Genomic DNA, 27497 nt, shown 5'->3' with positions numbered 1-27497 from the left:
TCTCGTTTGGAGCAGTTGTTCCGAAACAGAGAGCATTTCCCCCCTTGGTGCGGTTCGTTTGGGGGAGTGTGAACACAGCAATCGCACTCGGATGCGGGACAAAACAAGCGGACCGAGATCGCCAAGAAAGGGTGGTCTCGGTCCGCTTTAAACGAACTCTGGTGCGGTTCGTTTGTGGTGAGAACGTGAGCCGACCTCGATCCGCCACAACTGCAGTAAACGGTGCGCATTTTTGGATAAACCAGCTGCCGTAGTCAGCTGCGCTGTGAGTAATGGCCTGAAGAACGAACATTTTTATCGTTTTAAAACAACATCTTTCAGATCCTGTTTTGGCGACTTGTGACTTGCATCGATAAGCTTTGGGGGATTTTTGGATCATCACATCAGCAGTTTGAACTCAATCAACTTACCTCGGACCATGGGAAGCAACGTTAATGTGTTGAATCTCTACGGATTTTGCCTGTAAATTGTGTGCGGTGTGCTGCTGCGTAGCGGGTGCTGCTCCCTCTCTCCCTCCCTCTCTCTCCCTCTCTCTCGCTCTCTCTGGTCTCCATTCAATAAAGGAAAACAAATCGTGGTAATCAGAGCCAGCCTTCTTTGTGATAAGATTGTCTGGTTCAATCAGACAATCAGACTGATTGCATGTCTTCCTCGAAATGTCCGTTATTATTAAATTATTTATTAATATTTTATTCCTGACAGGACAGGTGTTTATATAGCCTATGTCTCGGCTAATCCTCATCTCCGTGATAGTAGCCTAATAGCAGAATTTGCGAGGGTCTTTGATCTTCTATCTCCAAATTCCCAATAGCCTAAATAGGCTAAATAAATACATAGGCTACATAGCATACATTAATAAATAAATAAAGAACTTTCTCCCTCTCTCTCTCTCCCGATCCCTCCCTCTTTCTTTCTTTCTCTCTCTCTCTCTCTCTCTCCTCGCACGGCGCACGCCCGACATAGCCTAAAATGTAGGTCTAACAAAACGCATTTTTATAATCATAATAGGAAAATATCTGGGAATTATTTTGTCCATCCCGAGAGGCTATTAGCCTATCAGAGTGTTTGCTGGCCAATCCAGGAAGTTTGACAATACTATTTGGACCGTTTCATTTGTGGCTGTGTGAACACAAACGAACCAAGGCACAAATGCAACAATTGTATCAATTAAGTACCTGAATCGGAACAAAGCAAACGACCTACAGATGTGAATACACCCTTAAACACATAAACAAAACCTGATTATAAACCTCATAATTACTAGGGATGCACCGATCCGATACTGGTATCGGGTATCGGCCCCGATATAGCACAAAATTCTAGATCGGGTATCGGTGGCAAATGGCTCTAGATCGGGTATCGGTGGCAAATGGCCCGATCCATAGACCGATCCATAGGGGCCATTCTATTCACTCTAATTCTATGTATGTGCAGCGTGTGATGTCATACGCTAGCAACGTGCTCAGCACGCCTGCCTGGCTGTTTCCAAACAAACTGATGTAGGCTAGGCAGCAGCAGCTAACAGCATGGAGCAAGCCAAAGGATCCCCTATTTGGAGGTATTTCACTCTAGCTACACCAACCAGTTTGACACAGGGCTCGACATTAACAGCTACCCAGTTGATAAGGTGACATCACACACGGACCCTCTCTCTCCCTCTCTCATCTCCCTGACGCAGCCCTGCTTGATTAAGAGCAACTCCTACTAGCAGCTAGTTAACGATCTTTAACGAGCAGCAGCTGTTGCATGCTCGTATGTGCTGAAACGCTGTCCAGAGACAATAATATGGACTGTCTATAACCCTGAAGTTTGTGTGAGGACATAGCCTACATGTAAGCTGTGATATTTCAGTTGTGAATAATTCTACCTCATTCTGTTTGTTTGTTTAGCATAGCCTACTTGCCGACGTCTTGCTCAATTGACTGACGGTTTAAGTACCCTACTTTTCAGATGAAGTTACCTTACCTTATTATCAGTGCTGGTCAGGCCTAATTCTGTATGGCTTTATTGGTGTATGGACACAGTTGAAATGTTTATTACTCTCCCTTATTAAGACAATCTGTTAATATGTGCTAAAAAAAGAGGTAAAGTTAGTTACTTACGGTATCTCAATACACAGTGTACTTAGCTATTGTATAACAGAAATAATCGTCATATTTGTTATATTTGGATTTAGGCTACATTAAACTCAAGACCATTTATTTGCTTATGTTTATTTCAGACCCTGTAATATCTGTATGTTCACTCAGTTCATGGAAATAATCAAACAACAAAGGATTCTCTGACAGGAATCATTTCCATATTGTACCACCAACCCATGCCAGTTGACTAAGTGCATAGTATCTTAATTACTCAAAATATAAGGTGACTAAGAATGGCAACCATATTACAGTTTCGGCAACCAAAAGCTGATGCCTAGCGACTGTGGAGTCGCAGGGCTGCATTGGGGAGATGAGAGAGAGACAGTCTGTGTGTGATGTCATCTTATTAATATCGATTTAGGGTTTTAGGAATATTAGAAACATGTTTATTTTGGGGTGCACATTTTGCTGTTTGCTGTCCCTATTGTTTATATGTTAAAATGTGGTTGCCACTGAGGCAACCACAGACCAATTTTTTTTTATGGTTGCGAAGGGCAACTGGACAGCCGTTAATGTCAAGCACTGGTATCGGATCGGTACTCGGTATCGGCCGATACAGGACCCCCACATATCGGAATCGGTATCGGAGGCGAAAAATGCGGATCGGAGCATCCCTAATAATTACTGAATTATACCATCATAATGCAATAACCTCTAACTTCTTCTTTTCTTCATGCCATTTGGCTGCTGCTCTCTGAGCAGCATCAAGCCATGGTGTCCTAGATGACATCACTCCTCCGCTGAATGTGCACGTTGGCTTGTAGGATATGTGACCCTTAGGGTGTATTCACACCTATCTGGTTTGGAGCAGTTGTTCCGAAACAGAGAGCGTTTTCCCCCTTGGTGCGGTTCGTTTGGGGGAGTGTGAACACAGCAATCGCACTCGGATGCGGGACAAAACAAGCGGGTGGTCTCGGTCCGCTTCCAAGCGAACTCTGGTGCGGTTCGTTTGTAGTGAGAACGTGATCCGACCTCGATCCGACACAAAGCAGGAAACAGTGCGCACTTTTGGATAAAACAGTTGCCGTAGTCAGCTGCGCTGTGCGTAATGGCCTGAAGAACGAGCATTTTTATCATATAAAAACCGTGCATCATCACATAAGCAGTTTGAACTCGATCATCTTACCTCTGGTCTCCATTAAATAACAAGTCGTGGTAATCAGAGCTAGCCTTCTTTGTGATAAGATTGTCTGGCTCAATCAGACAATCAGACTGATTGCATGTATTCCTTGAAATGTCCGTAGGCTATTATTAAATTATTTATTAATATTTTATTCCTGACAGGACAGGTGTTCATAGCCTATGTGTCGGCTAATCCTCTGAAGTCTCCGTGATAGTAGCTAATAGCAGAGGTTGCGAGGGTCTTTGATCTTCTATCTCCAAATTCCCGATAGACAGCCTAAATAAATAAATAACTTTCTCACTCTCTCTCTCCCGATCCCCCCCTCTTTCTTTCTCTCTCTCTCCTCACACGCGCACGCTCGACGTAGCCTACAATGTAGGTGTAACAAAACACATTATTATAATCATATAAAATCTCTGGGAATTATTTTTTCCATCCCAGGAGGCTATTAGCCTATCAGAGTGTCTGCTGGCCAATCCAGGAGGCTTGGCAATACTATTTGGATCGTTTGATTTGTGGCTGTGTGAACACAAACGAACCAAGGCACAAATGCAACAATTGTATCAATTAAGCCCCTGACAAAGCAAACGACCTAGAGGTGTGAATACACCCTAAAGGCCTAAACATGGTCGTCCGTCAGATCCTCGCCCCGTCCTACGGGGAGGGGGCGCCGTCGGCTGACGGGGGCTGCTCGAAAATGTGACTCAGCGCCGACGATACGTGCGTGACGTCAGCTGCACGAGAGTTGTGACTGGCCGTTGCCTTGGCTCATAGTCGTAAAGTCGCCTTTCAAAGCATGATGTTAGATTATAACGAACTAGTTGTGTGGCCTAGCCTTCCCAAATGTTGAGGGTCGTTTTTTAGAATTTAATACATAGAATTGGGAACGTTACATTCAATTTCATTCAGACTGCCTGGCACACAATCTCCGCCATTTTCACACGGAGCTCCCACAGGAGGAGGGAGGGTGGGAGGAGGGAGGGCGTAGTGGCGTCCGAGCATGTAGGGCTCGCTGGCGCCGCCAGACGGCGAGACGGCTCCAATTCGAGGCGGACGGACGACCATGTTTAGGCCTTAAGTCACTGTGGGGTTCGAGGGGATGTGGGCACACCGTACTCATTTTGACAATCATCAGCAATGTCACAATACCTCGTATGACAATATCAGCGGGACAAAAATTGAAACAGAGAACAAATAAACATTGCCCACTTGCTCCTTTTTATAATATAATTTAGATAGAAGATACTGAGTAAAATACAGTTGTCATTTTGATAACTTGTTTAAATTACATCCTCATAAAAAATGCCAAAATCAATTTAATCTTGTGCTTTACCTCATTTTGTTTGATTGAGTAGGTGAGATTTTCAATTTTGTCTGAATCTTTTTCAGGTCAGGTGATTACCTAACTGGCCCTGTGCTTGTTTGTTCACCTCCAGGCCACCAGGTGACTTGGTGAGTGTTTCCCATTGCATGCTGGTCAATGTTGTTCAATCACAGCTTTGTATTGAAAACTTCTAATAGTGGCTTTCCAGTAAGTCACTACATTGTTGCATGTTGGTGAAATTAATTGCTGTGTGCCGTTGGCATGGGTTGGGTAACGCACAAATCAATTACAATGTCCAGACATCTACTTTTGCTTTTTGTACATTTAAAAATAATTAATCAGTGTAAATTCCGTCATCAGAGGGTGTGCACGCCACGCAGGCTCTCTGCAGACAACCTCGTAGGCTACTTTTGTGACGGCGCGGACATGTCCAGTGGAGGCTGTGCATTTTCTTCTCTCTGATTTTTGCGTGCCACGTCGCGCCTCCCCTGAAGTTGGCTGGCGCCCCCCAGTGGAGGCACTCCTCACACTTTGAAAAGCGCTGTGTTAGAGGAATATGTAGATAGAAATCAGTAGATAATTACATGTGAATAATCAGAACACATCATGAAGAATAACTTCAGTCACCAAGTGCTGCTAATGTGGAGGAATCTGTCATCGTCACATTAGTGCAGCGACACATCTGACAGAGCACTGATCAAGTCCCAATTTAATATGTGAAATCAAACTAAATATCCAGGACTTTTCAATGCAATATGCTTTGAATAGGATCACAACCTGGTAAGAGCATCATGAGTCTGATTTCTATCATCAGTTTCAACTTCAATCAATTTAATCATTCCATAGAAATTCTGAAAACATAATTTAAATTCAGTCGTCCGCTGGAACAAATCTCATCACTTTCAATCTAAGTCATTTACACAAACACAAGATCTCAAGTCAAGACTTTAGAAACCTTTTCAAGTCATCAAAGTACAAGTCAGACTCAAGTCTTCAGAAGTGCTTTTCTATGTGATGCTGTGATTGGTCTTCAGAACAGAAGTGCTATTCTATATCTGACGCTGTGATTGGTCTTCAGAACAGAAGTGCTTTTCTATGTGATGCTGTGATTGGTCTTCAGAACAGAAGTGCTATTCTATGTGATGCTGTGATTGGTCTTCAGAACAGAAGTGCTTTTCTATATGATGCTGTGATTGGTCTTCAGAACAGAAGTGCTATTCTATATCTGAAGCTGTGATTGGTCTTCAGAACAGAAGTGCTATTCTATGTGATGCTGTGATTGGTCTTCAGAACAGAAGTGCTATTCTATATCTGACGCTGTGATTGGTCTTCAGAACAGAAGTGCTATTCTATGTGATGCTGTGATTGGTCTTCAGAACAGGAGTGCTATTCTATATGATGCAGTGAATGGTCTTCAGAACAGAAGTGCTATTCTATATGATGCTGTGATTGGTCTTCAGAACAGAAGTGCTATTCTATATCTGACGCTGTGATTGGTCTTCAGAACAGAAGTGCTATTCTATATCTGACGCTGTGATTGGTCTTCAGAACAGAAGTGCTATTCTATATCTGACGCTGTGATTGGTCTTCAGAACAGAAGTGCTATTCTATGTGATGCTGTGATTGGTCTTCAGAACAGAAGTGCTATTCTATATGATGCTGTGATTGGTCTTCAGAACAGAAGTGCTATTCTATGTGATGCTGTGATTGGTCTTCAGAACAGAAGTGCTATTCTATATGATGCTGTGATTGGTCTTCAGAACAGAAGTGCTATTCTATATGATGCTGTGATTGGTCTTCAGAACAGGAGTGCTATTCTATATGATGCTGTGATTGGTCTTCAGAACAGAAGTGCTATTCTATGTGATGCTGTGATTGGTCTTCAGAACAGGAGTGCTATTCTATGTGATGCTGTGATAGGTCTTCAGAACAGAAGTGCTTTTCTATATGATGCTGTGATTGGTCTTCAGAACAGAAGTGCTATTCTATGGGATGCTGTGATTGGTCTTCAGAACAGAAGTGCTATTCTATGTGATGCTGTGATTGGTCTTGAGAACATAAGTGCTATTCTATGTGATGCTGTGATTGGTCTTGAGAACATAAGTGCTATTCTATGTGATGCTGTGATTGGTCTTGAGAACAGAAGTGCTATTCTATGTGATGCTGTGATTGGTCTTCAGAACAGAAGTGCTATTCTATGTGATGCTGTGATTGGTCTTCAGAACAGGAGTGCTATTCTATATGATGCTGTGATTGGTCTTCAGAACAGGAGTGCTATTCTATGTGATGCTGTGATTGGTGAGTGACTGAGGGTTGTCTCTGCAGACTCTCCCCTTCAGAGGGCAGCTGGTGAACGGGCTGAGAGCATCAAAGGACAGTCCAGTCTGTATCCACACAGGTACCACACACCTTCACATCCACCCCCCCTTCCTGTTTCTTCCCCATTTTCTCTCCAGTTGTACTTGGCCAATCCCCCCTGCTGTCCCGGTCATTGCTCCACCCCCTCTGCTTGATTTCATTTGATTTGATAATATGCAATTATACATATCTTATCTTATCATTTTATCCAATGGTGCCTCAAGACCAGCAGATTATGTAACAACAACACCACACGGCCGTCTTTTCTCTGTTTAGTTTACTATCACAAAAGTAAGCAAATAACATTCTCCAGTCATGCGTAAATATCTACCATTCCACTGACAGATATGATAAAATTCACCAGTCCTTAATGTTTAGTTTAGTTTAGTTTATTTGTTTAGCACAAATTTAGGTACAAATCTGTGCAAGGTGGGAACGAAGCCTTTGCAGGCTTGTACAGAGTTCCACACCTACAACAGAGTTCCACTACTATTTAATGCTAAATAGTAGCGTTAAATCATTATATTGTATCAAAGCATTTGGCTGATGTTATTGCCATGATCATAGAGGTGGACCGAAGTGCAAAGAAGTAATAAAAATAGAGTCCGCACACTGGCAGCTGCTCCCAAATATTTATTTGACCACAAAAAAAGGTGACGTTTCGGGCAAAGCCCTTCCTCATTTAGCTCTTAACATTCAATTGTAGTCCTAGCTGTTTACAATTCTCTCCAGGCGCTGCAGCTGCGTCATGAAGGCAAGTCGATCTGATTGGTTGGCGTTGGCATGCCCAGACGGTGACAGACAGACGGTCCATCCAATCACCTGCCGAGTAGCTTGAAAAAAGTGACCGCCCTCTTCAGCAGGGTAGCTTGGCCAAACCCAGATGGATGTAGGTTGTGAAACAAATGTGAACCAACCTACATCCATCTGGCAGCGTCAGGTTAGCCTGCTCTGTGCTGCTTGACACAACTCCAAGTGGGAAGTGAAAATGCACAGGGCGCATTTAGCGGAGCAGAGTGGAAGCTTCAGGACCGTGCCGCGAAGCACTGCGTCTGGTGGACCCAGGCATTCACTGACTACGCATTCCATCTTCAATCGGTCGATTTCAAACTGCCCCCTCCTCTCATCGCTGCCGTCTGCCGCCTAATATCCCAGCATGCTTTGCAAAGAGATGAGCGTCGGACGGCAGCGACGAAAGGAGGGACCAATTTGAAATAGACTAATAGACCCTTCTCACGGGGGCCATTTTGTGTCGAGAAGCCAGGGTAAACACAGGTGCAAGCAAAACACTAATGAGGGTTTCCAACTTCCATGATTGGGATTTGGAAACCCTCATTAGTGTTTTGCTTGCACCTGTGTTTACCCTGGCTTCTCGACACAAAATGGCCCCCGTGAGAAGGGTCTATTGAAGACGGAAAGACTGGAAGACAGCCAATCAAGCTGCAGCACCAAGCTACCAGCAGGCGACAGCAGGTGACAAACGTCACTGTAGTCTGCACAGGGTGCTAGACAGGCTGCGACCAGCTCCAGTGTCTTCCTCGCAGTCATAATGCAACGTATCCCAGTGGAATCTGCCAGTAGAAGTGCAGACACAAAGCCAGCTGAAAAATTAGTGGGTAGGGTATACGCCGTCTATCTGCATCTACCCTGCAATACCAACCCGATCTCCAAAAAAATTGTAAAATAGCAACGTTTTTGGACCGACGTTGCTATGTTACAATTTCAGCTCCAAAATTGTGAGGGAGGGCCACCGCTCGACCCAGCCAAGTCTCGGCCAAGGTGCTGGAAAAATAACTAGAGTTACAAATAAAAATAAAAATTGTAAAATGGTAACATACGTTTCTACAGGGGTGGGTGTGGTTTATGGAGATTTTCCGTTTCTAACCCCTCCCCCTACCCTAACCCTAAAATCTCAGAACGTTACCATTTTACAATTTTGGAGCCGAAATTGTAACAACGTTGGTCCAAAACGTTGCTATTTTACAATTGTCTGTGAGACTGTGTTGGCAATACACCACTGCTTGCAATGTAGAACCAGCAAAGTCACTTTCTGCTTCTTCCTCTGTACCAACTGCTCAAGGATGCTATTATACAGCTGGGGTACAAACGTAAATTGCTGCTCTTTATATTTGGAAGCCTAGGTAATGTCCACAGGCTGGCTGTGAAGTGGCCTGCAGAGGGCAGGACAGCCCAAAAAGCTACAGAAAGGCACTGGCAAAATTCTGCTCTATTTCTGCAACCATTTTCACAGTGGTCATTTTGTGTCTCAAAGGCAGGGTAAACACAGGTGTAACCAAAACATTAATGATTGTTTCCAACTTCCATTCCATTTAGGTGTTCCAGTGCCCAGGGGCCCTCATTAATGTTTTGGTTGCACCTGTGTTGCCTTTGAGACACAAAATGGCTGCCATGAAAAAGGTCTATAGACCCCTTATACAGCTTGTCAACATGGAGCTGCGCGCACATCGTGTAGGCAAAAAGCCCGGAGCCGCTCATTGACACAGACAGAGCTGTGTGAAAGACGCCGCTGTCAGGACTGCTCTGTGCTCATCTGCGACACACAGTTAGATTTTAGTTTTAAATTGCAGTTCTCGGCTTACTACCACAGCTTATCGCCTAGTGATAAGCAATGTTATGCATCGAAATTAACGTTGGTTAATGGGATACGTCTTACAGACCCATACCATACGCACTGGCGCTGTCAATTCGCCAAGCCTAGAGTGGCCAGCAATACATATATCGTGCATTCCTTTATAACTGGGGATAGCGTAGATAATTATTCTGTAACTTGCAAAGATATATTGTTATGTTGATAATGCACACAACTCAATAATGACATTATGTAACGTTACTTGGTCGTTCTAACCGAGTGATGTGGCTGAGCAGCCTACAGTTTCAGGCAGCTTACCTGATTATGAAGAGCACTACATTTCGGGCATTTTTAATGATGTCCTCGTTCCAATCAGTTCAACTCAATAATGACATTTGATTTAACGTTACTTGGTTGTTAACTAACCGAGCGATGTGGCTGTCATTAGCAGCCTACTACAGCATACCTGATATGAAATGAGCGAGCACTGCAAAGTCGGGCATTTTTAACGATTTCCTCTTTGGGCTTGCAACCAAAGACACCTACGGTTAGCATTAAAAGCAGTATGAGTTGACGGGATTCAGTAAAACTTTAGTCCTTGCTTTGTTGATAGTGTAACAGACTGTTCAGTGTTGTGTTGTGTCCTATTGCGTGTGTGCGAGGCTGTGTATGTTCCCTCCGGTTGCCGTAGAACAGGATATGTGGGGAGAATAAAGGTGAAGCTGGTTATAACGTTACAGCCTGGCTCTATCGTTTATTATTTTATTAACCAAGTGTGAATAGGCAGACCCGAATACTCTGCTACAATAGCTTTCCGATTCTGGCATCCCACTGCACAACACGAAGACATGTCTTGCTCGAATAGTTTTCGGACCACTGGAAAACTACTTGACAGGGCTGCGCGGAGTCTGTCTTTCTGCCTCCGTCTTGCGCATCTGACGCTGTTTGTTGTCATTGTGACGTAGGCGTATAATTGGTCTATTGCTTCACCACATTTGGAGCAAGTGCTGTTTCCTTTTTCATAGACTCAGACTAGATACATTTTTCATTCTGAGATTTACCATTATTTATCTATCATTGTTTGTGTCCAAGGAGTATTGTACTTTTCTAAATGTGAACACAAATAAAGATATTAAAGTGTGTGTGTGTGTGTGTGTGTGTGTGTGTGTGTGTGTGTGTGTGTGTGTGTGTGTGTGTGTGTGTGTGTGTGTGCGCGTGTGCGCGTGCGTGCGTGCGTGCGCACGCTTCTTTCAGACTGACTGAAGTCCAGAAGATGGATGTGTGTGTGGAGGAAGAGGAGAGCAGAGCAGAGTCTCCAGTACCCAGCTGTCCGACTCTGTCTAAGAAGACTGAAGACTGGTCTAAAGACATCGGCAAAGACTTCAGTAATGAACCTGGACCTTCAGACACAAAGTAAGATGACTGTTATACCAGAGGTGCCACATTATTTTCTATGAAGGGCCAAACATTATTCTGGATGGAGGGCCATGGGCCCCCAAAAAAGGTGGATTAAATCCCTTGTGCTGATGAGGTTTTCAAACTGTTTCACGTCAAGCTCCCCTAAACTGACACAAATTAGACAACGGACCCCCATTTGATTAAAACATTTTGTTTTAGAGGTTTCAGTACAGAAAGTGTATGAAACCCATGACCATAGTCGGACATTCTGTCATTGTGTTACTTATGCAATTATAATGAAAATAAAATATTCCCCTTTCTGCTGGGGACCTCCTGAAACCTCCTTGACTTGCCTTGGGCACAAACAGTTTGAAAGCACTACAGTAGCACACATGAGACAGGCCAACCAACACATGACAGAGAACAGGAGCACCGTGCTGAAATCATCACATTGAAGCAAACTAATCAAGACCTACAGTGTGATCTTCATCACACTAACAAACACACAATACATTTCAATATGCAACATCACATGCATTGTTGTCTGTCTTTACTAGAACTAATGATGTGTATAACACATGTCTGTTTCAGAGGTCAGTACCACAGTCAGAGAGCAGAGTCTCCAGTACCCAGCTGTGTGTCTATGAAGAGTGTCCGGTCTAAAGACATCGGCAAAGACTTCAGTAATGAACCTGGACCTTCAGACACAAAGTAAGGCTGCTTTCTCACTGGGAACGATTTCTTTCGTTCCGTTCCGTTCCGTTCCGTTCCGCTCACGGGAACGATTGCCCCCATCCCCTCTCCCCTCTGGTCAGCTTTCACATTACAACATTTATTCTGCGCTCGGAAACAAAAACAGAGTGCACTTGCGTCATCAACTATGCCTGAAGTGTATCCTTACTCCGTTTGTTGTCTATGAGGTTCCACCACCCCCACCATTGGTATTTAGTAGGGTCCAGAACGGTTGCTCAGTCTTTGCCTGTCCAGGTCTGGAAGAGGTGGCGGACGACTCCCGGTGAGACACACGTGTGGATCAGCATGGAGGAGGAGAAAGAAAGGAGCTTCTATAAACCACAGCAAAATGATAGAAACATGTTAACTCAAATGTGTGCACTTAAATGAGAAACACAATATCAATAATGCTACTAAATGTTGACCATGTTTGAAACAAAGCCTATGTGTCAGTTTGTTATGTGGTAGTGGTGATGATATGTGTATTGTAAACGTAAAATGTGCTACAAACTAACTGATGAACAAAGGGAAAGGCGTTTTGTAAGGGTGTTTTACTGACACGATGTGTGGTGATTTGGTGCAGCCGTCACAATAATGTCTAATGATGTGTATAACACATGTCTGTTTCAGAGGTCAGGATCACAGGCAGAGAGCAGAGTCTCCAGTACCCAGCTACCTGTCTATGAAGAGTGACTCGACTAAAGGTTTTCTTCATCCAAACTTCAGTGATGAACCTGGACCTTCAGACACAAGGTAAGAGGACTGTTAAGCCACTTCTTAACATGCAGTGGAATCCGTATTATAACCTGCACCTAGCCGGTTGGCCTGCATGTTAAACAACAATTAGCCGGCCTACGCGCACTCCCGCGACTCCGTATCTTATCTACCTCGACCACCGGTATAAGATCCGCTTCCACGCAATCGCAGCTCATGTTAAACAGCTGGCAGGTTATTATCCGCATATCCGTAGTGGGCAGGTGTGGCTCTTCGTGACTCACTTCACGTTCACTAGTTTATTAATTAATGAATCGTCCGGGCAATCGCTTATATCAACGAGCAAACTCACGGTTTCCTCAAGTGCTGCAAAAACGGCTTGATTGATTGTTTGGCCAATGCGCTTCAGCTGCAGGCAGCCAGGTCCAGTGCATCAGGAGGGATGCTGCTGTGCTGCTTGCTCCCATGTCAGAAAAAGCCTAACTTTTGTGGGGAGAAATACATTGAAAACTAGTTAGATATGACTTGAAATGCCACTTGTAAAATAAATCACCCACAGTGATTGACGACAGTCCGACGACTATTTTGACTGGGCTGCTTTATGTAGCAAGGCGAAGCGCTCATTTTTTGGCACATTGCCACCCCTCGTTGGAATGGACTCCGTTAAAACCAACGGCATGCTTTTTGAAGTCTCCAGATTTGTCGCTAACGTGATGCAGCCAATTATATCAGCAGGCAGTGTTGTGTGCCTCTCCACTGCGTAGAGGATAGGAGCTGACTGACTGATAGGCTATCAAACTTTTGTGGGGAGAAATAGCCTACATTTAAAACTAGTCAGATATGACTAGTTGCCACTTGTAAAATAAATCACCCACAGTGATTGACGACGGTGCGACCACTATTTTGACTGCCTCATAGCTAAAGCTGTTTCCTATCCCCCCGCCGCCCACTGGCAGAAAAAACGGCTCATATCCAGTTGTTTCTTAACAAACACCCCTCATGTTTAGAAAGGCAAAACCTGAAAATATCCTGTTCTCTCTAGCAGGACATGATCCAGAGTTCATGTTTAAAAGGCACTTTATACTGTCAGCCTACCTGAGAAGACTTGAGTAATGATGATGAAGGAACATGTTCTGTAGAATTGGTTCCCTTCACTGTTACTTAGTTCAGTGGTTCTTAACGTGGGGTCCCTGATGCAGTTCCAGGGGTCCCCAGCTAAAAACAGCAATAAGTTATTTTCACTATTCTTCCATTCATAAGTAGCACAATGACACAATGCATGACTATTTTGGTCATGGGTTTCATACACTTTCTGTAATAAAACATCTGAGAGATAAAGAGGAGTCCCGCACACTGTCAATTACTTGCAAAAAAACCTTTTAATTAACACAACGTTTCGGTCTATCGACCTTCATCAGGTTAAAAATAAAACATCTAAAAGCAACAATCTTATCATATAGGGGTGTGTGGTCTAAGTTGTGTGATGTGTGACTATTTTGGTCATGGGTTTCATATAGGGATGGGAATTTCATGCATTTTCCTTAACCCTTAATTGAACACGTTAACAGTCAATTAATGGGTTAATCATTAACGCTGCATACCACAATGAATAAATAAATAAATCAGTGTGGCTTGTGCTTTGGGGGGACGCGACAGCCTGGTTCTCAATGTAGTTCAGTAGCTCACAAAATCCCTCACAGTCCACCATGTTTATCTGCATCATGTCCTTTCCCACCATGAAGCAAATCCTCTGAGTTATTGTCTCTGTTGCATCACTACAGCTTCTTCTAAACAGTATAGTTATAATATAGTTAATTATTTCTTAAATTCTTCTTGACTACTCAGTCGCTCCACAGGAAAAGTGAAGGTATCAAATCCACCGTGCCAGTTCAGCTCACCCCAAAGTGGTGTGTGTGTGTGTGTGCGTGTCTGTCTGTCTGTCTGTCTGTCTGTCTGTCTGTCTGTCTGTCTGTCTGTCTGTCTGTCTGCCTGCCTGCCTGCGTGTGTGCGTGCGTGCGTGCGTGTGTGTGTGTCCGATCATTCCCATGCTGGACTTAACGCTACGTTTTGACCGCTTCTTGCCGCACCATTTCTGTTTCCATGGCCCATCACTAACATGTAACCAGATCATACAGTGACATCTCAAAGCAACAGTCTTATCAGATGGGGGGTGTGGTCTAAGTTGTGTCCGTTTATGGGTCTTTAACATGAAAAGGTTTGAGAACCACTGGTTTAGTTGACACAGTATGAGATGATTGTATTCCTGAAGCAAAGCTTGTAGTGAGGATATGATGGAAAGTAAAACATAACTGTTCACTGTTCTGCAAAACAGCTATTCAACAAAAATAGATATTCCTCTGGATTATGTTTTCCCAAAACTATATATCTTCTCTCAGCAAAATACTATACTCAAGACACACACATTCATGTGTTCCACATTTAAATTCACAATAAAGATTCTGAATTAATAGAATATATATATATATATATATATATATATATATATATATATATATATATATATATATATATGGGTGGGCGATATGGCAAAAATATCATATCACGATTTTTTTTCAGGCAGGATCACGATCCACGATCTTATCATGATTCTTTTTCATATTGGTTTTTAAGACTATTTTGCAAGTTATTGAACAGTACAAGTACAACCAAACTAATTCCAGGGTTCGTACGGCCATGAGAAACCTAGAAAACTCATGGAAATTTAAAATACAATTTGTTTTATAAATATTTTCATGTCATTCATTTACGCTGTTTCCAATACTTCATGTGCTAAAAAAGAATGTTCACAAGCATGCAAACACTATCTATTTATCTATCTATCTATCCATCTATGTCTTGGTTCACTGTTATTTATACAGTAGGTTTGGGCGAAGGGACGAATATATTGGCTATAGGGCTGCAACTAACGATTATTTTGATAATCGATTAATCGGTCGTTTATTTGTTCGATTAATCCATTAATCGGATTAAAAAATGCACTGATATTGTTTCCATCCGTTTATTGAAAAACAACTTTTTTTTTGTTAAACAAAAACTCACCGGGCTTTGCTACATCAAATAGCTTTGACAGGGCATGAACGAATACAAAATACATACAAATGTATGGTGTAAGTGCAAAAGATATCTTCATATCTTCTTAAATAAAGTGCTTTAACGCAGTGGTTCTCAACTGGTGTAGCCTCAGGACCCACTATTTTCCTTGTCATGAAGTCGCAACCTAAATTTCGGATTTTTTTTTGAACCACTCAAATTAATTGCACAAAAAATAGCGCATTAATTTAATACACAATGCCTTCATGCACTGTTATAAACTTCAAATGAACAAAAAAGTGCAACAGAAGTGCAACTAGGGCTAAAAACCAATTGAAATAAGGCAGACTTGAATTACAGGCCTATATGTTTTTAAATTTAAACAAGTCAAACTGGTCATGCTCAGAAAGTCTTATTTGAACTGTATGAAATATGAAATAAAATGCAGACTTATCTTGAATTACATGCCTATATGTTTTTAAACAAGTTAATAATAATAATAATAATAATAATAATAATAATAATAATAATAATAATAATAAAACAAGTTAACCTGGTCATGCTAATCCAGTTTCAATAGTCTGAATTTAACTAATATGAAATAAAAAGGAATCACAGGCAGGCTATATGATTTTTAGTTAAACTGGTCATAACTTTTAATTAAACTGGGGCCATGCTAATCCAGTTTCAATCATCTGAATTGAACTAAAATTAAATATGAAATTAAAATGCAGACTTCTCTTGAATTACAGGCAGAGCATATGCTTCAGCTTGTTAAACAAGTAGAACTGGTCAGGCTAATCCAGTTTCAATAATCTGAATTTAACTCAAATGAAATATGAAAAAAAAAAAAAAAAAATTGGCCAAAAAGGCAACGAATCGATAATCAAATTCGTTGCCAACGAATTTAATAATCGATTTTAATCGATTTAATCGATTAGTTGTTGCAGCCCTAATTGGCTATCTGCGATTGAGTTGCGTGATTGTCAATTCAATTCAATTCAAACTTTATTTCAGACCCAGGGAGATCCATAATATAATAAAAAGAAAAACAATAAAAAAGGCAATACAATAAATAGTAAGTGTTGATAACAGCACACAGGTTACCAAGATACTCAGGGTCTAGTATACAGACATTTTCGCCAGTGGTTCCACAGTCTGGAAAAGAACTTGCCCGAGCTGCGTTCATGATTGGTCAGTACAGCAATGATGTCATTTACAGATTCAGATGCCCTGCACATAAATCTATACATTAAATTTCTGAGAACGGCAGAGCAAGTCGGTACCCCGATACTGACAAACATAAGGCTTGCACTAGAGCTCCTCTGAACTTTTAGCAGCAGCCTCATGCAGTCATTATAAGCCACAGTAAGTTTTCTCATGCTGTTTTGTCTATAACGACACCACAGGTGAGCCGTATACAGGGGTGTACAGTATGCTTTAAAAAGTGAGATCTTCACAGAGATAGAGCACATTGAGAACTTGCGACACAGTATATTTGCTTGGGCATACAGCTTCCGTCGCTGCCTTAGGATGTCCTTATCATCAGAGAGGTCGTCTGAGATAACATGGCCCAGATATGTAATCTCATCACACGTGCTGAGCAAAGTGCCAGACAGGTAGAAGTCAGGGAAAATTGCCCGCCTGTCTTCTCTACTTCTAATGATCATGAGCTTGCTCTTTTTGGCGTTATAGATAATATCTGAGACAGCCCCGTACTGTGTGCAAAATTTCAAGAGCTGTTGGAGGCCAGCACTAGAAGGGCTAAAGACGACCAGGTCATCAGCATACATAAGATGATTAATAACCAAGTCTCCCACCCTACAGCCCGTACCTGATGTATTTAACAGCAAAGACAAATCATTCATATATAAATTAAACAAAATTGGTGACAATATTCCCCCCTGGCGGACGGAATTGGACACATGAAAGGGATCCGATGTCACACTCCCCCATTTTACTCTCATTGTCTGTCGGGCATACCAGTATACTAAAATGCGTACTAAAAAACTGGGAACCCCACTTTTAGACAATTTAGAAAATAATTTCTCATGATTAACACGATCGAAAGCTTTAGAAGCATCAATAAAACACATAAACATAGTGGAATTGTGCCTATTAAATTTATCTAAAATTTCTTTGAGAGCAAAAATACATAGGTCAGTTCCAAGTTTTCGTTTGAAACCAAATTGATTGTCAGCAGACTGAATAAACCTCAAGTCTACACAGAATAACTGACTCATGACCTTGGACATGACACTTGCTATGGCTATTGGCCGATAATTGTCTGAGCTGTTCAGCTTGCCTACTTTGTCCTTAACCACAGGCACCAGGACACCAGAGAGCATTGATTCTGGTAGCACCCCATGTACAAACAGCCCAGTGTAACACATGGCCAACAGAGGGCACAGTTTCCCACTTGCAAATTTTAAATGTTCTGCAGTAATACCATCAAGACCACAGGCCTTACCATCTTTAAGCTTCAGTATTAACTTGCAGATTTCGTCAGAGGTGACAACAACATCATTATAATCTACATTATCTACAATATACAGGTTGCTTTTTACACAGTTTAAAAGCTCATAATATTTATTTTTCCACAGTTGTACAATTTCATCCGGGCCACTTACACCATCTATATTAGATGGAAAAGCTGTTTTGGAATTACCAATGGTCTTTATCTCTTTCCAAAAATCATTGACATTATTGTTATGCAACTTCATAGCCAGAGAATCTGCCCTCATCATATTTTCATTTCTTTTAATATAACGCAGAGCACTCTTAAATTTCTTGTTAGTGCATTTCATATTTTCAAACATGGGTCCTTGTCTACATTTACCAGACTCAACCCACATTTTAAAAGCGATTCGTGCCTCAGAATGGAACTTATCTACATGGTTATTCCAACCAGGCTTACCATTACGCTTGCTTCTCCTCTGTTTGTATAGAGACCTGCTCGAGACACTAAGAGACTCCACAATAATATCATACAGAGAGCAGAGTTCATTTGTCAATTTGCTAATTTAATGGAGAGAGAGAGAGACCGACAGACAGAGCGTGGGGACAGAACAGAGACATGCGGCTCAACACACACACACACACACACACAGCGTTAAGCAGTGAGAGAGAGGCGCGGGGGAAGAAAATAAGGTGGAGCAGAAACGCGCTCTCCTGAGAATACGAGGCAGCAGGATGAGGGCAGATTAGGAGCAAATATGCGTCCTCGCATTTAAAATAACTGACAAGTCCGACTGAAGCAAATGAAACTCAAACTATCAAAAAGAGCAGCCGAGATTCAGACACTTTTTGCGCGAGTTCCGCTCTATCTGCCTGTTTGTCTCTCTGCCAGTGCCTGCATGTCTGTTTAGCGTGTGTGTGTGTGTGTGTGTGTGTGGGGCATGTCATTTTTAACGCTGTTCATTGTAACGAGCAGAGCGTGTGTTTAGGCTATCGTCCGGCTCCGTCCCCAAATTAATTAACGCTATGATGATACACCTGGGATGACGGGAGGTCCTTCGTGTTAAGGCAAGCCCTGGTTGTGTGTGTGTGTGTGTGTGTGTGTGTGTGTGTGTGTGTGTGTGTGTGTGTGTGTGTGTGTGTGTGTGTGTGTGTGTGTGTGTCAAACCAACTACACCTCCGCTCCATGTTGTCATGCTGCTGCACTTTGCAAAGTGAAAAGGGGGAGGGGAGGAAAACTTGGGAAGCGTCTTTCACACATAGAAATGCAACTGATAGAATGTGCACTGCATGTAGCGCGATTCTAACGATCTGTCTGGAAAGGCAGATCGTGGAGCCATTCTGATCGTGAATGATCTAAGATCGTCATATCGCCCACCCCATATATATATATATATACCGTATATATACGTGTGTGTGTGTGTGTGTGTGTGTGTGTGTGTGTGTGTGTGTGTGTGTGTGTGTGTGTGTGTGTGTGTAAAGAACCAATGATGATATGTATCAAACATTTGTGTTTGCAGAGGTCAGCACCACAGGCAGAGAGCAGAGTCTCCAGCACCCAGCTGTAAGAGTGACCACTCTAAAGGCAGACCTCCACATAATGAACCTGGACCCCCAGACACAAAGTAAGAGGACTGTAGCACTCAATAACATCATAATATCTGGAAGATGTAGTAAAATCTGCACTTGATCCAAAATGTAATGAACCTAATAATGTAATAACTTCACCAATAATATAGTAAAATGTCCTGGCTGATATTGTAATAATATTTTACTGATAGGATGTAATACCTTTCAATATAATAGACCCCAATAATGTAATAAGTTGAGTCAAAAGTTGAAGTGGGATCCTTGCAGGTAAAAAAAGGAGTGGAGAGCAGGAGAACTTGGAAAAACTCCAAGGCAACAACTGTTTCAGAAGTAATAATGAAAAAGCCTTTATTGTGGCACGGCTAACAAAGTCCAAACAGGGACCTACGTGTTTCAGCTCAGCAGAGCCTTCATCAGGGTAGAGGCCCAACACAACAATGCATACACACACACACACACACACACACACACACACACACACACACACACACACACACACACACATATATATATATATATATATATATATATATATATATATATATATATATATATATATATATATATATATATATATATATATATAGTGACATCACTCAGCCATCAGTGAGTAGACCTCCCAGACACACCTGTGTCTCACAGAGAACCTGCATCAACAATCATTGTGAACAATAAGGCATCAATACATGATGGATAAAGTAAAGAAGGTCCATAATAAAGTTTAAAAACAAAAATGGGGTACCCAAAAAAAGAGAGACACAGAATGCAGTAAATGCACTGCAAGTGGGAGCAGTGCTGAAAACACTGCCCACAGACTAGAGGTAGTAGGAGGAATCACAATCCCAACCTGACAGGGAGAACTATATACAATCAACAAGGATACAGCCTACAAAGGTGAGGCAATAGAGGCCGTCACAAGGAGCCACAAATTGAAAAGTCATATAAACAGCCCAACAATGGAATGTAGCTGAGAAAAAAATAAATAACAAAAAACAATCTCAACCTCACATTGAGCCCAGATTCCATTAGTCTACTGTGGGCTGAGCCCAAAACATGTACTTTAAGTACTTAAATCATGATGCAAATATGAATGTAGTTGAACTACCAGCAGGTTGCTGCAAAATGTAGTTAAACTACTAGTTTAATTACATGTAGTTCACTACTCTCCATCACTGAAAATAGGAAAAAAACAGTTTAAGACAAAACACTTTGCATGTCCCTACGTCCCCATTTAGAAATAGAAGGATAAAATAGTACAATTACTGTAATTTAAATTGATACAGCATGTATTGACACCTGACCATGCACATATTACACTGACTTCCTCACATAACAAATTATGCCCTGCCCTATACTGTCCTAAAGGGTGTATTACACTTAATGACAGTTAATGTGTAAAGCACACAGGATGTTGCACAGAAGGTATGAAGACAGCTTAATCTAAGACAAAACACTTGAAAAGTTCAATTCATTTTGAGGTACTGGTCTAAATGATTAAATCATGGAAAATACTTGAACTGCCTGACACTAAGAGCCCTGAACAGACCTAAGTTTGCTGCAGTGAAAGAAAGGCACAGATTCAATAGAGCCAAAGTCAAGCCCACTTTAGGTATATGAACCATAGATATGAACCAAGGGATTTCATCCTCCATTCCTTTTTCCATAGACATTTTGTCAAATGCTGATAAAAATACTTTTACTTGGTCAAACCAAGTGATTCAGCTGCAGGTGTTACTCAATTAGTTTGGCCACTTTTCTGCTGTATTGCTGCAGTACACAGCAGCTCAGCAGCACCCCCTCACTGCTGCCACAGCAGCTCAGCAGCCCCCCCTTACTGCTGCCACAGCAGCACAGCAGCACCCCCTCACTGCTGCCACAGCAGCTCAGCAGCACCCCCTCACTGCTGCCACAGCACCAAAGAAGCACCTTGAAAACATTGAAAATGTGGCAGTAAGACGGCAAAGTTACATGAGTAAAATCTGTATTATTGGAATCACAAGAGACCATAGAACATTTCACTCAGAACAAAACCGAGTGCTTTGACCAAGTAAAACTATTTTTATAAGCATTTAATGGCAGATGAAATCTGTTCGTATGCCTAAACTGGAAGTGGCCGTGACTTTAGTTCTGTATTGTGGAGTCGATGCACCAGCTTGTGGGGAAAGTGTTTGTTACATAACAGCAAAAAGTCATTAAAATTACACCATAAAAAAAACTGTGTTTTGAAGCCAAATTAGAAAAGTCCAAAACGTACTCATTATCTGCTAGATTTTACACACTTTTTCGACACTGGCTCACAGCCACAAGTGTTGCAAGCCAATAATGTCTTGAAATGCTCTGAAATACTGTGATTAGGCCTCCGAGTAGAGTGTGCTGAACAACCCAGTTAGGGATGCATTAGTCTTGCTGGCCGGCCTCACCTCCCTACCGGGAGAGGAGTCTGGGATAAACCCTCCCCTGCTCTACTCTGCTGTCCCATTGGAGCGACTGTTTCAGTCGCTGTTGGATGTCCGCTCCCGGCTTATTACAAACTCTGTCATTGGCTCCGACCATGTCAATCAGAGCGGCTTCCGCTCCCTCCTCCCTGTGTGTCGCTGTAAATAGTGCCCTGCCGCCGCAGCGAAAACAACAACGCTAAGTAGCTAGTCAGCTAATGGCACAAACCTCCACGCTAGCTCATTGCTACATGCTGAAAACGGCAAGTTGGATTGTTGGAAACTATTTTCCATGGGCAGTGCCGCTAAGCACCCCCCATGGCAATCCCATTATGGAGACCTGCGGTGCCAGACTCCTCTCACGGTAGGGAGGGGAGGCTGGCCAGCGAGACTAGGGATGCATCAATATGAAGATTGTGACCGATACCGATAACCGATATCAACTTTGCTGTTATGGCCGATAACCGATATTTGCCAAAATTTATTTACTCAAAAGGAATTTCAGCATTTCAGTTTAATGTGTTTCCAAACATCGCTGCTTCTTTTCATTAAATACTGCTTCACTACCCTGTTTAATTTGATGCTGCTTTTAACACTACTTTTAATCAATAGCACGTCCATCATGTGTCAATCAAATTGTCTCATCCCGCCCACCAGTAATGTAGTGTTCACACTATGATCTGTGTACTCAGTGATGACTGCACTTGACAGGTTTATGTTTGTGTCATCAAGTTAGCAACAAAGATGCTACATGTCTTTCTGTGAACAGACGCAGGAACAGAGAGACAAGACGCTTCTCTTTTGGCCCAGCAAGTAGCTGGAGCCGCTTATTTCCTAGTACTCTACATATTCCATCGCTGCTCACAAGATAGACTGAATCACTAAGCCAGAACGTGGCAATACCTCAGGCCATATCCCATAGTCCTTTGCGGGCCATGTGACTTTGCCCCTCCTTGCCCAAACCTGTACTCGTGATTTATGTCCACTAGATGTCACCACAACTGATACTTTCCATTAATTCCATACTCTGCTTGCAGCAACAAAAGATAGTTAAAACCTTTTTTAGTTGTTTTACTACATTTATAAACGTTTCTAATGTGTCATAATGAATTGCCTTCACCTCCACAGAGAGAGGAAGACGAGTGATGACAGACGGAGACCTGGACTGCAGACATCCAGTCAAACCAGCATCGTACAAAGTAAGACTTGGAGTGTATCTACTGTTGTCACCATTTCTACAACCAGGACTTATTGTGTTGCTACAGACACATTGTTCTTTCTCAAGCAACATATATACATACACAGTTTGTGTGTGTGTGTGTGTGTGTGTGTGTGTGTGTATGTACACACACACACACACACACACACACACACACACACACACACACACACACACACACATAACATTAATACCAGATACTATACAGTATTTGAGTAACCCTTATTTACTCCTTCATGTCTTCCAGTGGACGGTGCTCTGCAGGTGGTTTTAGATGAGCATAAGATCATTCTGATAAAGAGATGTGGATTTGTGACAGAAGGAACTGAAGCAGGAAGCGCTGAAGCAGGGACTGGAACCTCCTTCAACAGGATCTACACTCTGCTCTACATCACAGTGGGACAAAGTGAAGACGTTCATACCCAACATGAGGTGTGGCAGCTGGAGACAGTGTCCAAGATGAAGACCCTCCATGATGCTCCACTCAAACAGGAGACGGCATCCAAGATGAAGACCCTCCATGATGCTCCACTCAAACAGGAGACAGCATCCAAGATGGAGGAGACCCATGAAGCTCCGATCAAGTGCCACGACATCTTTAAACCCTTACCTGGCCAAGAGAAGAAAGGGAAAGACAATGAAGAAAGGTTACCTGGCCAAGAGAATGAAAAGAAAGAAAAAGAGAGAGACATCAGAGTAGTCCTGACACAGGGCATTGCTGGCATTGGAAAAACCTTCTCAGTGCAGAAGTTCACTCTGGACTGGGCAGAGGGTTTGGAAAATCAAGATGTCAGTCTTGTGATTCCGCTTTCGTTCAGGGAGCTGAACTTGATCAAAGATGAGCCGTACAGTCTTCTCACGCTGCTCCATGTTTTCCATCCAACATTACAGACGGTCACAGCAGAGCAGCTCTCTGTCTGTAAAGTTGTGTTCATCTTTGACGGCCTGGATGAAAGCAGACTTTCAATGGATTTCCAGAACACAAAGGTTGTGTCTGTCGTCACACAGGTATCATCAGTAAATGTGCTGTTGACAAACCTCATCAAGGGGAAGCTGCTTCCCTTGGCTCTCCTCTGGATAACTTCCAGACCCGCAGCAGCCAATCAGATCCCTCCTACATGTGTTGACAGGGTGACAGAGGTACAAGGGTTCACTGATGACCAGAAGGAGGAGTACTTCACGAGGAGATCCAGTGATAAAGAGCAGGCCAGCAGAATCATCTCCCACATCAAGGCATCCAGGACCCTCCACATCATGTGCCACATCCCAGTCTTCTGCTTCATCACTGCTACAGTTCTGGAGCACATGTTGACAGCAGCTCAGCAGCACAGCAGCACCCCCTCACTGCTGCCACAGCAGCACCCCCTCACTGCTGCCACAGCAGCACCCCGAGAAGAGCTACCTAAGACCCTGACTGAGATGTACTCACACTTCCTGCTGGTTCAGACAGAGAGGAAGAAGCAGAAGTATGAGAGACGTGAGAGGAGTCAACAGGAGCTGACAAAGAGAGGAAAGCTACTCAAGACCCTGACTGAGAGGTACTCCCTGCTGTTTCAGAGGAAGAAGCAGAAGTATAATGAGAGATGTGAGAGGAGTCAACAGAAGCTGACGAAGACTGACAACGAAGCTCTTCTGAAGCTGGGGAGACTGGCGTTTGAACATCTGGAGACAGGCAACCTCATGTTCTACCAAGAAGACCTGAAGGAGTGTGGTCTTGATGTCAGAGAGGCATCAGTGTTCTCAGGAGTGTGCACAGAGATCTTCAAAAGAGAGTGTGTGCACTTCAAGAAGACGGTCTACTGCTTTGTTCATCTGAGCATTCAGGAGTTTCTCGCTGCGGTCTACCTGTTCCACTGCTACACAAACGGGGCTGAGAAAGTACTGAAGACATTCCTGGGAAAAGACTGGGACAAAGAAAAAGATGAGTGGGGCACCCAGAGATACACGGGTGAAAGGAATCAATCCCTGCATGTCTTCCTGCAGAAGGCCGTGCTCAAAGCCCTGCAGAGTAAAAATGGCCACTTGGACCTCTTTGTCCGCTTCCTTCATGGCCTCTCACTGGAGTCCAGCCAGAGACTCTTAGGAGGCCTGCTGGGTCAGACAGACAGCAGACCAGAAAGCATCCAGACAGCCATCAGCAACCTGAAGAGGATGAACACTGATGATTGCTCTCCTGACAGAAGCATCAACATCTTCCACTGTTTGATGGAGATGAAAGACCAGTCAGTCCATCAGGAGATCCAACAGTTCATGAAGTCAGAGAACAGATCAAAGGAGAGACTCTCTGAGATCCACTGCTCAGCTCTGGCCTACATGCTGCAGATGTCAGAGGAGGTTCTAGATGTGTTGGACCTGAAGGCGTACAACACATCAGATGATGGACGGCGGAGACTGATCCCAGCTGTGAGGAACTGCAGGAAGGCTCGGTTAGTCCTGGTATCTTATTTATTTATTTATTATATACTTATGTATTTATGTATATATGTATGTATTTATGTATTTATTTATTCACACACACACACACACACACACACACACACACACACACACACACACACACACACACACACACACACACACACACACACACACACACACACACACACACAGAGTAAGGATCCCCATTAACTCATGTCAATAGCACCAGCTAGTCTTCCTGGGGTCTGAATCCAGTCCATCATATTCATACAACATCACATTTGTGTTGTATATGTTCATCAATAAAAAATGTTGATGAGTTTAAATACGTTATTGTAGATCCCACTCTGTGCTTTAAAAAGCATATAAGGAAGATCAGCCAAACACTGAAATATAATCTAGCCAATTTCAGACAGATCAGAAACTCGCTCACTACTGTGGCATCCAAGATCTTTTTAAACACAATAATTTTTTCTCATTTCTCCTATTGTATGACATGTTGGTCATAAGACATCCCTAAAGCTGCTTGAGTCTCTTCATAAACAAGCCCTGAAAATATTTGACAAGAAACCACGACAACATCACCAATCCGTATAACCTCCCGATAAAAATGTTAAATTTTGAAAATACAATCATGTATTCCAATATCCATATGGTGTACATATAATGCTGCTCCCTTTGTCCAACTCAGTAGCAGAACAAAGGTTTGAAAGTAAACCATAGTTTATAGATATTGACGCAGCCCTTTCAGAGGCTGTGCATGTTGGATAGTAATCCCTCATGTCAGCGATGACTGAAGATTGTTTCTACTTGCTGTCACCAACCATGGCCACGCCCCCTTGCACATCACTCCCCTTGAGGGCAGCATGTGGGGTATATAAGGCAGGCGAGCACATCGTTCTGCTCCCAAAATAGTCATTTTTCTTCACTATTCTGTGGAGCAGTGTGTCCAGATCTGAAAGGGCCGTGCCAATATCTATAAACTATGGTTTACTTTCAAACCTTTGTTTATATTCTATTGGCTCCGCCCTTTCAGAGGCTGGGGTGACCAGGCAGGGTATTCCCCTTTGGACCACCTAGCATCCTCACGGGCCGGGCCCGGGGAGCAGGTGTGGTTTTCAAAGGGGAAAACTAATTTAAGACATAATAGGGAGAATCAGATTCTAGCCTATCCTTTCATGTCCATGGAGCACCATTTGCTCTCTACAGGAAACTCGGGAGGAAAGGGAGATAAATAGTCTCCTGGAGAAGGTACCCAGGCAAGCATTTTGTGCCCTAATAACCTTTCCTTAAGGAGGAGGGACAGGGGATGTTCCTCTTAGAGGAAGAAGACCCCTGTTAAGAAAACCCCACCATTTGTCTTGCTTTAGGGTTTGCACTATTTAGTGCTTGTAGAAGCATAGAAAGAGGTATTACCTTCTTTCTCGTGCTCCCAGTACTGAGTGGGTCAGAGAGCTCTCTGAGACATCTCTCAGGTAAAAGCAGATGAAGGGACCAGCTGAGGCCCATGAAGCCGCTGCACAGATGTCTGCCACAGACATAACCCTCAACAGGGCCATGGAGGAGGCCATGGCTCTGGTGGAATGTGCCCTGATGCCCTGTGGGGGCTCTGTTCCTGTCTCCATATAGGCCTCTGTGATAGCATCTCAAAACCAATGGGAGAGCTGCTGTGTGGATAGGGCGGCTCCTGGTGACTGGACTCTTTAGTGGACAAACAGCTGTTGTCTCCACCTGGTTTTTGACGTGCATAAAACATATTGTGTCAGAGCGCGTATTGGGCACAGGCAGTGTGCCGCCTCCTCAGAGGGGTCTCTGTGAGGAGGAGGACAGGAAGCCTCTAAGGAGATAGTTCTTGATCTGAAGGAGCTATATAGAGACTTGGAGATAAAGGAGCCATTTGGCAACACGGTGGCTGATCCTCCATCTGCTCTGATAGACAGACATGAT

General features: G+C 43.0%; 1 protein-coding gene across 1 annotated transcript in view; it reads left to right on the top strand.

Annotated features, from left to right (window-relative positions):
• Positions 1-23058: 23058 nt before the first annotated feature.
• The window catches only part of LOC310798194 (protein NLRC3-like), a gene marked incomplete at both ends in the record, with an annotated part of 33251 nt that continues 28812 nt past the window's right edge, over positions 23059-27497 (top strand). Inside the window, 5 exons of the mRNA XM_083660671.1 lie at positions 23059-23112; positions 23397-24449; positions 24501-24598; positions 24725-24851; positions 24957-25558. Of these exons, the coding sequence (XP_083516797.1) occupies positions 23059-23112; positions 23397-24449; positions 24501-24598; positions 24725-24851; positions 24957-25558 (1934 nt within the window). The remainder of the gene's footprint in view (positions 23113-23396; positions 24450-24500; positions 24599-24724; positions 24852-24956; positions 25559-27497) is intronic.

This window comes from Poromitra crassiceps, assembly GCF_964638095.1.
Source record: "Poromitra crassiceps genome assembly, chromosome: 2".
Classification (NCBI taxonomy): domain Eukaryota; kingdom Metazoa; phylum Chordata; class Actinopteri; order Beryciformes; family Melamphaidae; genus Poromitra; species Poromitra crassiceps.
Note: the sequence above shows the minus strand (reverse complement) of the source record. Positions and strands in the feature narration are given on the sequence as shown.